Source organism: Naegleria fowleri (genome assembly GCF_008403515.1).
Source record: "Naegleria fowleri strain ATCC 30894 chromosome Unknown tig30, whole genome shotgun sequence".
In the NCBI taxonomy this organism is placed as follows: Eukaryota; Heterolobosea; class Eutetramitea; order Acrasida; family Naegleriidae; genus Naegleria; species Naegleria fowleri.
In genome coordinates this window covers 16,955-33,794 of record NW_025407962.1, presented here as the reverse complement: position 1 = coordinate 33,794, position 16,840 = coordinate 16,955, and the positions used below count along the sequence as shown (strand labels likewise).

The window sequence follows — 16,840 nt, the reverse complement described above, 5'->3', positions numbered from 1 at the left end:
GATCCCCTCATCACCTTCAAATTCCATCACGAATCACCACAACCAAACACTTCTTCTGGCCTCTTCGTTCGTGCCACACCTTTCAAATTGAACATCACTTTTCAAAACCGTCATCGTCACTGGTGATTCGAGCTGAAAAATGTCGCCATCATCAACATCTTCTCGGAGCAACCATCCAAACATGTCGACAACGACCACCTTCAATTCCTCTCCTTCCTCTCAAATTCCTCTCTATCAGAATAGAAACATCCATCTTCTTCTCAATTACAATGACACTTCTCCCAATAATAACAATAATAATCAAAATAGTAATAACAACACCAACAACAACAACAACAATGGAAGCATCAACAATCTGTCGTTTTTAGAACTCATTTCAAATGCCTCTCCGTTGAGTGTCATTATGGACGATTTGGAATCCATCTTGTCTCCCTCCTCACGCCTTGGTGATGTTTCAAATTCTCACCATGATGACCATGACATGGAACAACAGCAACAACATGACCATCATCACATGGGATCTGAAACAATAACGATGGACTATTCTTCAGAAAATCCTCATGCATCACCCTCCTCACGACGAAAAACAGCGACTGGCACCTCGGAATTGTTTCAACAGCAAGTATTTTCTTCGTCTCCACATCATCATCATCATCGAATGAGTACATCAGCCATGTCATCATCTCCATTGAGCGTGAGTTCACAAAATTTAGTACTGAACTCGAGTCATTATAATTTGGAAGCTCTGTTGACAACATCAACGACAAATACAATGAATATTAACAACAAGAACAACACCTCTCCAAGTCCTTCGCCGAGAAAGAAAGGTACTCGAAGAAGATCATCAATGCCTGCACATGAAATTGCAAATTTACAAAATGAAATTGCGGAATTTGATCGTAAAAATGATCAATGTAGAGATAGTTTTGCAGATGTCAACAATAATCGCAGCTTTAATACTCACAAAAATTGTTTGAGTACGCCCTCGAAAAATTCCATTGCTGAAGAAGTTGATTTGACAAGTGACAAAGTTCCCAATGTTTTGACAGAGGATATTCGACTACTTATTGGAAAGAGCAAACTACATCATAGACAACCACATTCTAACCTAGAAGAATTATATTCAAGTGAAAATATCTCAACTATTGATATTAATTCAAAACAACCATCACCCTTCCCACCGAAAAAAGGTCATGTCAGAAGTCAAAGTAGTCACTATCTCAATAATACTGCTGGCATCAGTCATTCAACAGGTGCTCTCTCTAAAAGAGTAAGCCTGAAAGGAGTCGGAGAAAATTTAACATTAGTGGCATCTCACGAAAATGATGAAGAGACCCTCAATATGGATCGATCAATACACACCAAGTCAGCTGTCACTCCTCCTGGTCTCTCCTCTCAATCTTCAGATACGTTGTTTTTTAATACAGAAAGTCCATCACCAACCAGCAGCACCGATGGAGTGGGCAATAACAATTCGAGCTCTTTTTCTGATTTTGCGTCAGGAAATACGAAACGACGAAGATCATTTTTGCGTGACAAATCCTTTCAAACATCGCTTACTAATTCCAACAATGCTTCATCTCAATTACGAAAAAAGAATTTGCTTAGCAACAGTTCACAACAACTCATGAATAGCTTGGGATGGTGGGAACGTTTTGATATCATGCCTCAAATTTTATCATTCATTTCCAGAAGTGAGCAGAGATGTGTGTTAAGGTGGGTCTGTAAACGATGGGCCCTCATTGTGATTGATGCCGATTATGATGCTCAAATTGTTTTCAGCACTTCACCGTCGAGTAATTCCTCTTCTCCGATTGGCTCAAATTCTTCATTGAGGAGAATGACCTCGACTCAGGCTTTTTCAAGAAAAGGATCGAGTAGTGCTTTTAACTTGTCAAAAGTAGCATTAATTCATCATTCGATCGCTAGAGAATTTTGTGGAAAAGATCAATGTGGATCTGGTTTTCTGTATCGATTTTGTGACCTCATCCAGAATCGAATTAATCGACAGGAAAAGGTTGTGCCACAATTATTGAACGACTCACAAAAACAAGAATGGAATTCTCATATTCAGTACAATGTGTGGAGTGAAGAACATTGGAAAGCGATGAATGATTTGAGAAAAAAGCGTGCATTAACCATTTCATCCTCGAATTTTGCTGCCAAACAACAACCCGAAAAACGTCCAAGCAAGTTTTCCTTTTTCTCCAAAGTTCCTATTAATGAAATGCTAGAAGGAACGCCTCAAACATCACAACCACCTCTATCCACTGGATTCTCTGTCAATGGAAATTCGCATAGTATAGATGACATGCTCAATTCGTTTCCTTATTTTATCAAAATGAGTTCCAAAGAAACGAAGGATATTTCCTATGTGGAGGAGCTCATTCGAAACAAATTTCACACCGATTCCAATTTTTATTTACAATTTTTCTTTGTGGTATGCCAACAACCACACATTTTCAATGAGCTCTGTAAACTTGGAAATGCCAATTTTCATTTGGCAAAAGAAAATAAGCAACCACTGTACAACGCAACCATGGAACAAATTTTAGAAACCTTCATTGCTAATCATGCGGTTGCGAAAATGTCACCGGAAATGCTCCTCTACAAATTATTTGAAAGAATATTCACACTGGATATTGAAAATCATTCAAAATTTTGGTTGAAATGCTTTCCCAGCATTTCTTCAAGCGCTATTTGCACACTTGCTGAAATTAGCACCGAATGCAAACATGACATTTTCAAACAGTTTTTGTTCGAAGTTGAAATTTTGTTAGACATTTTTTACATTTGGATTAAGGACTTTGGGCTCAGAAGAGAGTCTGTCATTGATTTGTACGACAAAAATTTCACACCGTGCTCTTTTCTCCAAATTGAGCTTGTTGAATATTTTGCATCATATGCCATATGTCATTGTAGCTTTTCCAATAACGAGGCAATTATTCACAAAAAGTGTTTGAAAATTTTCAAGCTTATTGACCATGTGAGAGAATCACTCGATTTTGAAAGTTATCCTGTGCTCGACCTATTGGTGTTAAAGAGAAATTCATGGAGCGACTCTACCTTCGACAATAATAGCAGCTCCACCTCCACTGAAAATCCACTCATAGCTGCAACGAAACAATCCAAATGCATTCTCATTCCAGAAAACTCACAACAACCATTGGCAATGTCGTTGTGTTCCATCGAAGATTTAGTCACTCATCAATTCATATTAATGGATTACTTGTTTAGGCATGTGAGTTTTTATGAAGTACGCACTCTCGCCTATAAGGCAAATAATGCTCAAAGTTTGGACCCTTCTCAAATTCAAGAAATGGCCATCAAAAAGTTAGTCTTGATTTTCAATAATTTGAGCAATTATCTGACAAGTATGTGTTTAATGGAAGAATCATTGGAAAGACGGTCTCAAATTCTTGAGAGAATTCAACAATGTAAAGCATTGAGTTTTCACATGAATGATTTTAGTACAACATTAATATGTGACTCTGCCACGAATTCATCAGCGCTCAACAACAACAAATTTACCATTGCCAGATCTCAAGAATTGATGGGAAAAGAGTTATGCAATCTTGTGACGTCCATTTCTGAAAAATGTAGCATTAAGGGTTTGCGACAAGAAGCGCTTGCCAAAGAATCGGAATTATTTATTCCTAATTTGTAAGTATTGTTGTGACTCACATGTGTTGCGCTGAGCCATACCATACAATTACAATTTATTTATCAATCATTCATATATGTGAATTGAATTCATATATTTACAATACATTTACACTATTTATCAATCCAATGATGTACATAAATATGATTCGAATATTTGAACACAATATAGAGGAGCATTTCTCACAGAAATATCATTTATTGGAGAATACAATCAAGATTTAATCATAACACCAAAGTATGGAGCTACCTATAATTGTCACAAATTCCATCTCATGACTCAAACCATGAAAAGAGTCACTTCAAGAAGAATGAGAAAACCATCTCTCCACGTCTCACCTGTCTCTCAATTACCCGAAAAAACTAGGAATTTAATTTTGAAACGAAAATTCAGCGAAAAAATCAAAGCCAAGCTCAAACTCATTCCTCAACAACATTCACAGCAACAACCATCCTCTCCGAACTCTCCACTCAATTATACCTCTTATAATTCGATTCAAAACATTAAGGTGAACACACAAATTCTTGAATTTTTAGCATTTCTTTTGTTTCAATGGAAACAAGTGGATGATAAATCATTGCATGAATTGGCTTTGAGAAATGAACCAAGAAAAGCAAAGAAGGAGCAAATAAAGCCATGATGACATGTGTGAGCGATGTGAAGTTTTACAATGACTTTTTTACAATGCATTCCAAACCCAACTATGAGATCATGAAAGGAAGTGAACCAAGTCGAGTATCATCCACTTTGAGTCAAAAGATCTGTTATTGTTGGACAGAACAGTCCTCAGTCGAACATGATTTCGATGCTGTGAGAAGTTCAACTCACCTAAAAAAAAGAAATTTTTCGACAAAAAAGATCTATCGACCAGCCAATCAGTGCGTGAAGGGATCAACACAAGGATCAAAAACACTTATCATCATTTCTGTATTACTTCTTGTTAAGGTGTGAACCTTCACTGTTAAATTGCTCAAGCAGGGTGAAAGTGAAAATGACGAATGTCATCTGTCCTTCCCAAATAAGTCATTCTTGAGGTTTACCAACCCTACTGCTTTAAAAACTTTGGCAACCACACCTTGTCGACACAGTTCCATGATCAACAAAATGTCATTAGGCTACTCCTCAGCTTCTAGTCTTCATCAGGCCTTTCATATTCTCACTCAAAATCCTCAACAACAACAACAACAACAACGAGAAATCAATTTTGAAAGTTTTCTTTCCAACGAAGAGTGCAAACAAGTCTTCAAAGAATACCTCTCCCGAAGTAAATGTGAAGAAATTATATTATTTTGGGATGAATTGAATGCTTACAAATCATATTATCAACAAGTTTTGTTATTTTACAAGAAGGGATCTCTGAGAAAGAAAAACAAACTCGTGTTGAGCTTGTTTGAACGAGCCAATTATATTGTCAACGCTTTCATCAATTCCAATAGTGTGCTCGAACTAAATTTGGACTCTAAAATCAAAGTTCGAGTGTGTGAAGCGTTGGAAAGTGTCAATAAGAAACTTTCTGTTGAAGGCGATGTTTTTTCAATGCTCCATGAAGATCCTATGGAGGTATTGACTTGTACAATGGATTCGTTACATCCCAATCACTTGTTTGGAGAAGTGGAAACAAGTGTTTGTATAGACCTTAAAATTCAAATTCCAGCATTCATAAGAAGTTCTATTGGATCTTCCTTTATTCTCACCAAAGGTGCCGAATTCTTTAATCGAATGGAATATACCTATCCCACCTGTCAACTCATGTGTCTGTTCAATAATTCCTTTTCATGTCAAGTCGATGAAATTTCTCATGCCATTGCTTTAGGAAGAGAAAACGCTTACACACAATGGCAATGCATCAAAAAATGTCATGAATCCTTTCCGTACGAATTGCACATATCTCAAGCATCGTTTGGTGTTAGAATTGCCAAATTAGAAATGTTAATTCCCATTGAGAAGGATGAATTGGTTCAAGTGTTTGCTTCCATGGAATTTCGTCAATTGATGGACGACGTGATGGATGTGCAACATTGTTACTGTAACAACAATAATCAAATGTCGACTCCTCGAAGTGAGGGTTCTACACCAAGAAATAAGGAATTCAACGTGAGTGATTCATTGACCACCTCCGGAGATTGCACTCTTGGTTCCATCACTCCTCAAGTGTCATTTGTCAGTTCTTTGTCTCCGTCCAGTGATGACCCTTCCATGCTCGATTCAAGTGTTTACAACTCTTCGACCACCTCCAGTCTCTCCAACTCTGGCTCTTCCTCCCCTCGTATTCAACTCTGTACCTCCTCTCGTCTATTAACTTTGAATCCAACTTCTTTATTTTCCAAAAAAGAAAGAACTCTCGAATACATTCAAACCACTGTTTACGATCCCGATATTGAAACAATCATTCACATTTCGAAAACACTGGATCGAGGAGTTTCTAAAAACACTTCTTCACTTTCCAGCAAAGATTTAACTTCCATTTTAAGTAAGGCGAGAAAGAACCGATCTCAAGAACATCCACTTCCGAAACAACACTTTTCACATTTCCTTTTTCAGAATAATCCAGTCTTGAAAAATAGTTCTGTACTTGTGAATATTTTCAGCTGTGAATCGAGTTTTCGTTGCAAACAACAGATCAAGGCAAGAGCCATTCGGATATTGAATGCCCTTAATATAATTTTTGAGAGGAGAAGATGTCAACAAGGTGTGTCAAACGCCAACCATACTTTGGCCAAAACTGGAAAAAATCGAACAAGCTTGGTTTCATTGAATGGTCTTGATTCGAATCTGGATGATCCTCTAGGTATCATTAAATCACTACAGGAAAACAATGAGAAGTTTCCTCACAAGCGATGGGCATCTCGATTTTCGAAAACTTGTCAATAAACAAGAGCTTTGATGAACGATTACCAAATTTGTTGTTGTAAAAAAAACCCCAAGCCACAGAAGGTCATGGATGACTTCTGAGAGAGTGTACTTGATAATTCAATCATCATCATCATTACTCATTGACGTTCATCATCATGAGGTCCTACATGCGTCACTTGTATTCCTCCAATAACAAAAATAATGAGAATAATTCGAAAATACAAATTTCAGTCAATTTGCCGACCATGGTCGACACATCGTCTTCTTCGGATCAGCAATCTCGAGATAAAATTGTAAAACCTTCGACACTGTTTCAACAACAACAAGAAAGCGGACTGCAAAGAAAAGGAAGACGTTTTATTGTGGCCAATCGGGATGACTTTTTGAGAATACAATTTAAAAGGATTTCTTCTGGAGGTGAGTGTTTTCATGTCCTTTGAATTGATCTATTTATCGTGAAATTTGAAAATTTATTTTCGAATGATCATGTCAATGATCCATGAATGTTGAAAATTGTGAAACCATCTTTCTAATATTTGTGTGACATTATGCTTCAATTATCTATCATCCTCCTGATAGAGGAGAAATCAGCAACAGTTGTCGAGGCATCTTCACTTTTACTGGATGATGTGACAGGTGGCTTGACACGAACAAAATCATCACCAAATTTTGAAAAAGACACGTCACACAAAAACAATTCAAAAAAGAAACAAGATCATAAACCAATCGAACCCTCATCAAATAGTGATCGAAATTATTCTACGCTTATTCGAACCTCATCGACCATCATTCCAAAACCCATCAGTGAAAAATTAGATTTACCAAGTTGCATTTTTTCGAATAGTGTCTACTTGGGAGATTGTTTTCAAGCAACCAATCGAAAATCCATCGACTATTTGAACATTACACACATTGTAAATTGTACAAAGAATATTGAAAACAAATTTGAAAAGAATCACATTCATCATTCACATCATGGTGAAAAAATTATTCATTCTCAAAATTCTGACCCCATTGAAAATTCATTGGAGGATCAATGCATCATGAAAAATGATTTAGAAGAGGAAGCCATGATTGAGAAATATAAGTTTGATCACAACAATGAATCCCATACTCAAACAGGAAGAGAAATTAAATACATGAGAGTTGCCATAGACGATGATAAGAATGCCCCAATTTCACACTACTTCCAGGAATGTTATGAATTTATTGAAGATGCAATAAGCAATTCTGGAGTTGTATTGGTACACTGTGCAGCTGGTGTTTCACGCTCATCCACAATTATCATTTCCTATGTCATGAAAAAGATGGGAGTTGGATGTTTATTTGCTTTTCAATTAGTTAAAAAACGAAGAAGAATGATCATGCCCAATGAAGGATTCTTCCATCAACTAATGGAGTATGAGAAGAAATTGAATGGTGGCCGTACTGTGAGCGTCTTGCAGAATGGTTATTTGGATTTGTTAAAAATAGAAAAGGAAATGTTTGGAAATTGAAGTTGACCACCAACGTCACTTGAAACCCTCCACAATCACAACAACACTTCAACTACAAATGTACGTTTCAATTATCTTGGAGTACCATCATGTTCGTTTACAATTGTTATTGGAATTCCTTTATTTATGAATTTGGAATGTGGTCGTTCGAATTACCGGTGAATTACTTATTTTAGAAATTACTCAAAATCTTCCATTTTCAAAAAAAAGACACTCGCTATTTCTCGTATGCTTACTATTCATGACAAGTCACATCATGATTAATACAAACACATCTCGGATATAAATTCTTCTTCACTCACATTGGAAACCACGAACCAAAAGAAAAAAAACTTTCTTCAGTCCTAACCATCGATATATAATAACCCAAACCTTTTCACATCATTATACTCATCAACCCTAAGGATGAAACTCTCCAACATCATCCTTGCTGTATTACTTCTTTCCACACTTCTTTTCATGAGTGTGAACTATGGTAAAGCCGATTCAATGAATAAGTACATTCCTCCTCCACCACCTCCAAAACCCACTTGTCCACCTCCAAAACCTTCTCCATCTCCACCTGTTGGAATTCCACCACCAACACCTACACCATCCATTGATGTTTATGTTCCAACAAGTGCCAACTGTGCCAATGCATTCGCAACCATTACTTCCTACACATTCCAAATTTCTGTATTGTCTCAATATAGACAATGTCGAGCCTTGTTGGTGTGTTTGAATCGATGGATTGAATTGTTGTTGCAATTAGTTTTGGCTGGTCTCACTCCAGGTGCCACTTTTTCCAATACATTGAGTCCTGTCGTTTTGGAATTGAATAATGCATTTGGTTATGTGAATACTAATTTGGGTGGAATTCTAAGCGAGAGTGGAACGACTGTTCAACCAAGACCAACACAACCAAGCGCTTGTACTCTTATCTTTGCTCCAGTGTTGGCAGCTGACGGAAATGTTTATGCCAGTGAGTGTGTTGCTTTCAATGCCAATGCTCCTAATCCATATGTGAGTGTGACAGTGAATTCTGGATCAAGCTCGAGTGGATTAACTTTGGCAGATGTCACTAATCCTCGAGTGGCATTGACAACTCTCTATGCCAAATATGTGGTCAAGATTTTAGGTTTTATTCAAACTTATTTGAATGAATGTGAATTGAGTACAGAGACAAGAGTTTACTCCAATGGTCTCACTTCCATGAATAATGCCTTGGCATCGATTGCGTCAGGAGATTTCAACACTGCCAAAAATCAAGTCATCGAATTTTCAAGAAATGTTTAAAGATGATACTCTGAAGATTGAATTCCTTCTTCCATTTTTAATGTTTATTCTGTCCGTATTGACTGTGAGTGTACGAGTCGTGGTGAGTTTATGGATTTTCAGTCCAAACGGGTGTTGTGGAAGTTTTTTGTGTTTTTGAGAGTTTCTCATCAGAATTAAAAAACAAATGATTTTGTTGTTGTCGTATTTTATGGTCGCTTGGAGCTAATCATCATAATTAGTAGGTGATGATAACAAAAACATGCTTTCGAATTTCGAGCAAATAATTATTAAACAATTGAATAAAGAGAATGAGATATGCAATGAGAAATGCAATGTCAAGATCAAATTCCTCATTCGGGTGAAAAATCCATTCTCGTCAAAAAAAATGAACATTTTCAAATCTCTTGGAAGAAGCTCATCCTTCCGAAGTAACAATGCCGAGAGTTGGCAAAAGAGAGATGTTGAATTATTCTTTGAAAGAATTGGGCTAGGGCCTCTCACGGACTCGGTCTTTGGAAAGAATAATCCTCTTCTCTCAACCATCGACTCGGGAGAAAAATTACTCTCTTCTTTTCAGACCATACGAAGCAATGCTGATGCCATGTTAGAGGCAAGAAATTCATGTGCTTCACTCTATGATCCATATTCTATTTATGATACTGGCAGTTCAAACTCGGAAAACTCTCAAATGGATCCGAAGACGACTGAACTTCAAGGCTTGATTGGTCTCTTTTTACAACCATCATCAAGTAGTGGTGGTCGTTCGGGTTCTGTCATTTCATCATCAGTGCCGCCTCAACAAAATTCTAGCAACTTGAGAGGAACAGGCAAATTTGATAATTTACCAATACATTCGATAGTGAAACAACGTTTGCAAAATTTGGATCAATTATTAAAATTAAAAAAGAGCTATGAAATGGACAGGAAGCAAGATCCTAACAATGATGATGCCTCTTCCTCACCGAGTCAAGAAATGGGAAAAAAGTTTGATCCCGAAGATGAAAATGACTTTTTCATGTTTCAACAAAATTTCATCATGGATCACTTGATTGCCTCTCAATTTTTCCGATTGGAACCAAAGAATGGAACATCAAAAACAAATGCTTCACTTTATAGGATTAATGTCAATGCCATGAGCGAGTCGATATCGTTTAATGAAAATCTCACTTTCAATGATCTCAGAAAACTTTACATACAATTGAATAATTTATATGAAAATGCTAATCATTTCAATGAGTCTTTTATAGAATTTGAAAAGAATAAGGGAAGCAAACCTCTCTTTTACACATCATCCGAGAAAGGAGGCATGTTTGAATCCACCGCTAGCTTTGAGTCTGTCGAGTTTGGATTTATTGGAAATGATGTCGATTGTCGATTACTCACAACCAAGCAAGTCATTGAATTCCTTCGATACAAGAAAATTGATCATAATTGTTTGAAAAAAGTCATTGAGGATAATTATATCGACGGCCAAATTTTTTCCACGTTACGCCATCCTTTGGAATGGATGGTTCTACTCTTTCCTTCACGAAATGAGATTGCAGAAAAAGGGACGAGAAAAAATAGCCCAAAGCCTCATCCATATCAAGCCTTGTATAGTTTAGCATTGGCTATTAGCAACATTATTCGAGTGATTTGCTCAAACAAGTATTTATTGGGGGGAGAACTGAAAGAATTGAAAGATTTTCATTTGTAATCATCCTCATTGGAGTCTCTTTTCCAAACGTGCCAATGATCCATTAGATTCTCTACTGTAAACCTCAATCATTGAGTCATCACACCAACATGATCCTCAACTGTAATTCATTAAATCAATCAGCTGATCCCAATATTAGAAATCATGTTTACAACACCTTCATATCTCCCCGACACAAAATTCCTATTCTCCTCCAAAAGTGTAATGGAAGAATAAATCCAAGCGACCAAGAAGGAAACTCAAATCAAAAAAATGAGCCAACAGTCTTCCTCTTGTTCTAGTCCCATGAACCTCAGCAACAACAGCAATAATAACCTTTCGTGCGATCAAGATCAGAAATCATCAAGTAACAACCAGAAGAATACATTGACTGTTACGGATAATCGTACTGGCAAGAGTTTTGAAATTCCTATTGAAGATGGTTATTTCATCAATAGTACGCACTTTAAAAAGATGGTTGTTGATGGTGAGGATAAGAATGGAATTATGTAAGTGTTTGAATGAATGGCATCAATCATCATGATGATGGGTTTTCCTTTTATAATTCGTATCTATCCATTCATTGATCCAATTACACTACTACTTGATCACCCTCAACACAACAGGTGTTTTGATCCTTCGTTCATGAATACAGCAGTCGCAGATTCCAAGATTTGTTTCATTGATGGTGAAAAGGGAGAGCTTCGTTATAGAGGTTATCGTATTGAAGAGTTGGCTGAAAAATCAACATTTCTCGAAGTGGCTTATTTGCTCATTTATGGGGAACTGCCAACTCAATCTCAATACAAGGACTGGTGTTCGAAGATTACGACTCATACATTCATTCACGAAAATTTGGTTTCCATGTTGAAGACATTCCGTTACGATGTAAGTTCACTATTTGAGAATTAGTAATGCCTAATTCATTTTTCTTGAATTTTATGTTGTGGAATGCACCAATCTCAAAATCCAATAGGCTCATCCTATGGGAATTCTAATCTCCGGTCTAAGTGCATTGGGAACTTTCTATGCAGAGGCAAATCCAGCACTCGTAGGAACTGATGTTTACAAAGATGAAAATAAGCGAAATAAGCAAATTTTCAGATTGTTAGGAAAAGTTCCAACCATTGCTGCTTGTGCATATCGTCACAGAATTGGACGTCCCTACAATACTCCTGTAAATGTAAGTTTATTTCAAAATGTTCCGTCAATTTGGTTCAAATCCGAGTCATACATTGATTTATTTCAAATTTTCTCGCACTTTACAACCATTCAATCATAACTATTTTGTACGCATGTACACACATAACAGCACTTGTCCTATACTGAAAACTTCTTGTACATGCTTGATAGACTTTCTGAACCCAATTATCGTCCTCATCCAAGATTAGCAAAAGCTCTCGATGTATTATTTATTCTTCATGCTGATCACGAGTTGAACTGTTCGACAGCTGCTATGCGTCATGTTGGAAGTTCACTTGTAGATCCATATACTGCAGTTAGCGCCTCAGCTGCAGGTAAGTAGCAACATCATTTTCAAAATATTTCCGAACATGCATTTATTGATGATCAATCATCGCATGTTTGTGTTGTTACATGTCAATGATCATTACATGTTTCTATATGATCATCTCTTTGTCACATTATCAGCATTGTATGGTCCTTTGCATGGAGGTGCCAATGAAGCAGTTCTTCACATGCTCGAAGAAATTGCAAAACCTGAGAATGTTCCTCAATTCTTACAAGATGTTAAAAATAAGAAACGTAAATTGATGGGATTCGGGCATCGTGTTTACAAAAATTATGACCCACGTGCAAAAATATTAAAAGGAGTTGCCAAGGAAGTGTTTGAAATTTGTGGAAAGAGTGGTTTGTGGGTCATTGCCGAAGAATTGGAAAAACAAGCTCTACAAGATGAATATTTTGTGAGCAGAAAGTTGTTCCCTAACATTGACTTTTATTCTGGACTGATTTATCAAGGTAAGGTGTTGATGATGTTTGTAAACAACAAATGTTGACATGTGTTGATTTTTCAAAACAACCACACGTGATATTGTACATTTTCGTCCATGTCAAATGTCATGAACAAATTATGCAAATTTTGATGCATTTGGAAATTTGTAATTTAGCACTTGGATTCCCGACTGACATGTTCCCAGTATTGTAAGTTTCGTGACAGGTACAATTTTAACTCATCTCTCTTCCTTAATGATCTATTCATTCAATTAAAACACATCCCGTACTTCTAAAATTGATTTGGATCTTTGACACTTGTCAATAACTATGCACACATTGTGACAAATAATTAAATCTCTTCACATCAACAACAATAACAACAGATTCACCATTCCTCGTGTTGCAGGTTGGCTCGCTCATTGGCGTGAAATGATTCTAGATCCCAACTTGAAAATCTTCCGTCCACGTCAGAAATACACTGGTTACGATTTGAGAGAATATGTGAGCATTGAAAAGAGAGAACCAGAATCACCCTATGTGCATTCTTACTTTTCACAATATTCCACTCGAAGAATGGTCACTGACCAATATTGGAACTCATTGCGTGCAGAAGAGGATGTTTTCGATCAACAACCACAACAACCAAAACGATCATCAAGTGATATGGAAGACAATGATCTAAGAAGAGATAAGATGGATTTTGTGGCTGAGAGAGATGAATGTGATTGATCAATAAGGCATGAATGGGAAAAAGGAAAATCGGTTTCGTATCTCTCTATTGTAAATTACTAAATTCACCATTTGGTCATGAGAAAAAAGCAATCCTAACTTCTAAATAAAACCCTGTAGGGATTTGTACACATTTCATGCGTCGTGTTGGCCATGTTGTGGTTGACAAGCGTTATCTCGGCTCTACTACCAATTTGCCGAATCTTTGTGACATGTTCGGCAACCAATCGCATGAACCATTTCAGACACAAAGAAAAAAAGTCTCAAAGTTTGTTTCTTGTAGCTTGACTATTGTCCGTTCTTTGTTGTGACCGGCAACACTAAAGACCATTTGATGTTGTGGCTGTGTTGTTGTTACCACTTCACTCTTTCTCGGTTCAACAAATATATTCCCACTTCGCCTAACGACACCACCAAAACGAACAAGAGCCGCCAAAATAGCCAATTTCACTCTCTCCTTCTACCAATTTGGACTTGCAAGTGGTGATATTCAAACCTTACTTTATCATCGTTGATCGTGGCGCAATCCACAAAGTCCTTTCTGTTCTATGGACGAGCATTCATTGCTTGTTGGAAATCATCATCCTATTGCCATAGACAACTTCCTTTACCAATTCTGTTCACAACACGTTTCAGTAAGTTTCTCTTGTTTGTCCACAAGTACCTGTCTGGATGTCATCAATGTGTTCGTCTCCTCATTTGTCTCATGCATGTGCGATTGCACATTTCAGTACTATCACAAGCATGAAAACTCCACAAGCGTCAATGATAACAAACAAACAACATGATCCACCACCACCACAACAACCACAACAACAACACGACGACGACGATTCTCCTCGAAGAGATACCAACAATAGCCTCCTTCTCCATTCAGCAGTAGTTCTGAACAATCAACGAAAGAGTCTTCCATCTCCACCGAGAGGAACAACAACAACAGACATGTCCTTTTGTTCCTCTTCTTCAACCCATTCATGTGGAAGGGTGGTTGATCTTGAACCACAAAAAGAACCCTCTTGTTTCTCCACTACCACCACACATGTCGATGCACACTCCACAAAATCAACTACAAACATTCATCAAGAAAAGTTGTTGGAGAATACACAAATCCAACAACAAAAAGAAACCTCATCACCACCTTCGCCACTTCTTCTGCTGTTGTCAACAACCAACAACACACAAATGCAAAGATCAGGACAACAACAGGATCGACCAAACCCATCGACAACAACACCACCTCTACCAACCTTTCGAGTGGAATCTTCTTCTTGTGTGAGTAATAATAACATATCATTTCACACAACTTCAAAGACTTCTTTATTTGATCATCAACAATTAGAGCATGTTCCATTACCACTCCTACATCAGCAACTGTCTCCACCAAAGACCACAACAAAAGATCCATCCAAGATCCAAAGATGCAAAAGTGCCGGTAATCTCGGTGCTGAAATCAAACAAAGTCCTTCCTCACGACCTCTTTCTTCACCTCTTTCACCATCACCTCAACAACATGCAAACACCACTAATACCGCTCTTGTCATCGACAAGAACTATTTGGACCAATATGGCTCAAGAAAAGATCCACCACCATCCAATTTGTCATCATCACCGTCTCACCACGAACCAGAAGGTCTCACAACTCGTTTCCGGACCGTTCCCAAAAACCACAAAAACAACCTTCCTCCAAAAACATCCTCTACCACCACTACAGGCAGTCACACGAGTCGCCTCTCTCCTCCACATTCTTCTTCAGTAATTGATTGGTCTTCCATGCATGAAGAAAAAGCAAACACGATCTTTCATGCTGCATTTAGTAAGCAGCAAGAGAGAACACGCACCACATCGTCCATCATTCCCTCCTTACATCAAGATTCTGCATTTCAAAATAATCCATCTTTGTCACCCTCTCATCATCATCAGCAGCCTGCCAATGCACATGTATCGACGACAACATTAACATCAATGAATCCTTCAAATGTTGTTGTTATTGATTCATCAAGCATGATCCATGCATCCAATGATGATGATAGTGGTAGTAGTAGTAGTAGTAGTAATAGAAACATGATCAAGAGTTCCTCGCCATGCATGTACTACTACTACTCATCACCACAACCACCGACATCCTTCTCCTCTTTAAGCATGATATCATCACAACATGAGAAGGTTGTGAACATGCCCACTCCCTCATCATCCTCATCCACAACATCATCTCCTTCAATGATCAACCTTCCGTCCACAACATCTCCTTCAATAACAACAACAACAACACCACCACCACCAATCACAACAACATCAGCATCCACAACAACAACATCATTGAGCACTAGAAGGAAACAACCACTACTCGCAAGTTCATCTACACATTCACATTCCTCAATCATTGGAGGAAATCCCTCTCCCTACGAAACACATGTTTTATTTATGAGTAATGAACATGCATCATCATCATCTCTTCACAAACGAAAAACACTCATTTCTAAAAGTGAATTATTAAGAGTATTGCATTTACCTCAAACTCAAGCAAGTACTGTATTGAAATGCAGTTTATCGACATTGAAACGACGGTTTTACGAATTGAAAGATGAATTGGGGATGGAAAAATGGCCTCAATTTTATGATGAAATTCGACATTTACCAATTTTTCCATTGGTTTATCCCATGTCTTTTCAGTTTATTTTCAATCCACCAAAAATTTCATCGAAAAGAAAGAAACGAAACGTCTCAAAGAATGTTGGAAATGCATCGATCTTTTTTGTAGATGGAGGAGGAAATGAGGAAATTACCAAAGAATGGTCACAACAAGTCATTTCAGATGAGGAAGTGAGAAATCATTTTTTTAAGGTCTGCATGGAAATGGCAGCTTCGAGTCATGTGACTTCTGTTGCTTCTTCATCGACAAGCCCAAATGGTTGACACCATGTATGTGGATATTTTCAATGAATTTGAGCATGATAATTGCTTCGTTGTCCATAGTAGTTGTCATGATCATTTGTGGAACATGTTTTGAAATTTCAATATTCTGTGACAATAGTGATCCTGTGGAAATGCAATTGATTGATAAATTGGGAATTTTGGTAGTGATTAACCTTTCATCAATTTTTGCAAATTTTGATTTTTTGCATGTGCGAAGAAGAAATTAAATTATGAAATTTTCCACGAACATGCACGATGTTTTCAATAGATTGTTATCAATCTCGACAACATGAATCA

The 16,840-nt window shown here is 37.3% G+C and overlaps 7 protein-coding genes across 7 annotated transcripts; all 7 read left to right on the top strand.

Moving 5' to 3' along the window:
* Positions 1-139: 139 nt before the first annotated feature.
* FDP41_002585 (uncharacterized protein) lies at positions 140-4,304 on the top strand (the record flags this gene model as incomplete). Its single annotated transcript, XM_044705795.1, has 2 exons — positions 140-3,663; positions 3,836-4,304. The coding sequence occupies 2 exons, from the start codon at positions 140-142 to the stop codon at positions 4,302-4,304; spliced, it is 3,993 nt and encodes a 1,330-aa protein (XP_044562783.1).
* Positions 4,305-4,768: 464 nt separating this feature from the next.
* On the top strand, positions 4,769-6,535 carry FDP41_002584 (uncharacterized protein; the record flags this gene model as incomplete). Its single annotated transcript, XM_044705794.1, has 1 exon — positions 4,769-6,535. One exon carries the CDS (start codon positions 4,769-4,771, stop codon positions 6,533-6,535), a length of 1,767 nt encoding a protein of 588 aa, XP_044562782.1.
* Positions 6,536-6,762: 227 nt separating this feature from the next.
* On the top strand, positions 6,763-8,277 carry FDP41_002583 (uncharacterized protein; the record flags this gene model as incomplete). Its single annotated transcript, XM_044705793.1, has 4 exons — positions 6,763-6,934; positions 7,097-7,947; positions 7,991-8,073; positions 8,190-8,277. The coding sequence occupies 4 exons, from the start codon at positions 6,763-6,765 to the stop codon at positions 8,275-8,277; spliced, it is 1,194 nt and encodes a 397-aa protein (XP_044562781.1).
* A 141-nt stretch (positions 8,278-8,418) lies between these two features.
* Positions 8,419-9,288, top strand: FDP41_002582 (uncharacterized protein; the record flags this gene model as incomplete). The annotated part of the gene is made up of 1 exon (XM_044705792.1): positions 8,419-9,288. The coding sequence occupies one exon, from the start codon at positions 8,419-8,421 to the stop codon at positions 9,286-9,288; it is 870 nt and encodes a 289-aa protein (XP_044562780.1).
* Positions 9,289-9,655: 367 nt separating this feature from the next.
* Positions 9,656-10,966, top strand: FDP41_002581 (uncharacterized protein; the record flags this gene model as incomplete). Its single annotated transcript, XM_044705791.1, has 1 exon — positions 9,656-10,966. The coding sequence occupies one exon, from the start codon at positions 9,656-9,658 to the stop codon at positions 10,964-10,966; it is 1,311 nt and encodes a 436-aa protein (XP_044562779.1).
* A 252-nt stretch (positions 10,967-11,218) lies between these two features.
* On the top strand, positions 11,219-13,630 carry FDP41_002580 (uncharacterized protein; the record flags this gene model as incomplete). The annotated part of the gene is made up of 7 exons (XM_044705790.1): positions 11,219-11,454; positions 11,572-11,833; positions 11,922-12,128; positions 12,258-12,462; positions 12,596-12,925; positions 13,075-13,108; positions 13,285-13,630. 7 exons carry the CDS (start codon positions 11,219-11,221, stop codon positions 13,628-13,630), a joined length of 1,620 nt encoding a protein of 539 aa, XP_044562778.1.
* Positions 13,631-14,311: 681 nt separating this feature from the next.
* On the top strand, positions 14,312-16,543 carry FDP41_002579 (uncharacterized protein; the record flags this gene model as incomplete). Its single annotated transcript, XM_044705788.1, has 1 exon — positions 14,312-16,543. One exon carries the CDS (start codon positions 14,312-14,314, stop codon positions 16,541-16,543), a length of 2,232 nt encoding a protein of 743 aa, XP_044562777.1.
* Positions 16,544-16,840: the final 297 nt, after the last annotated feature.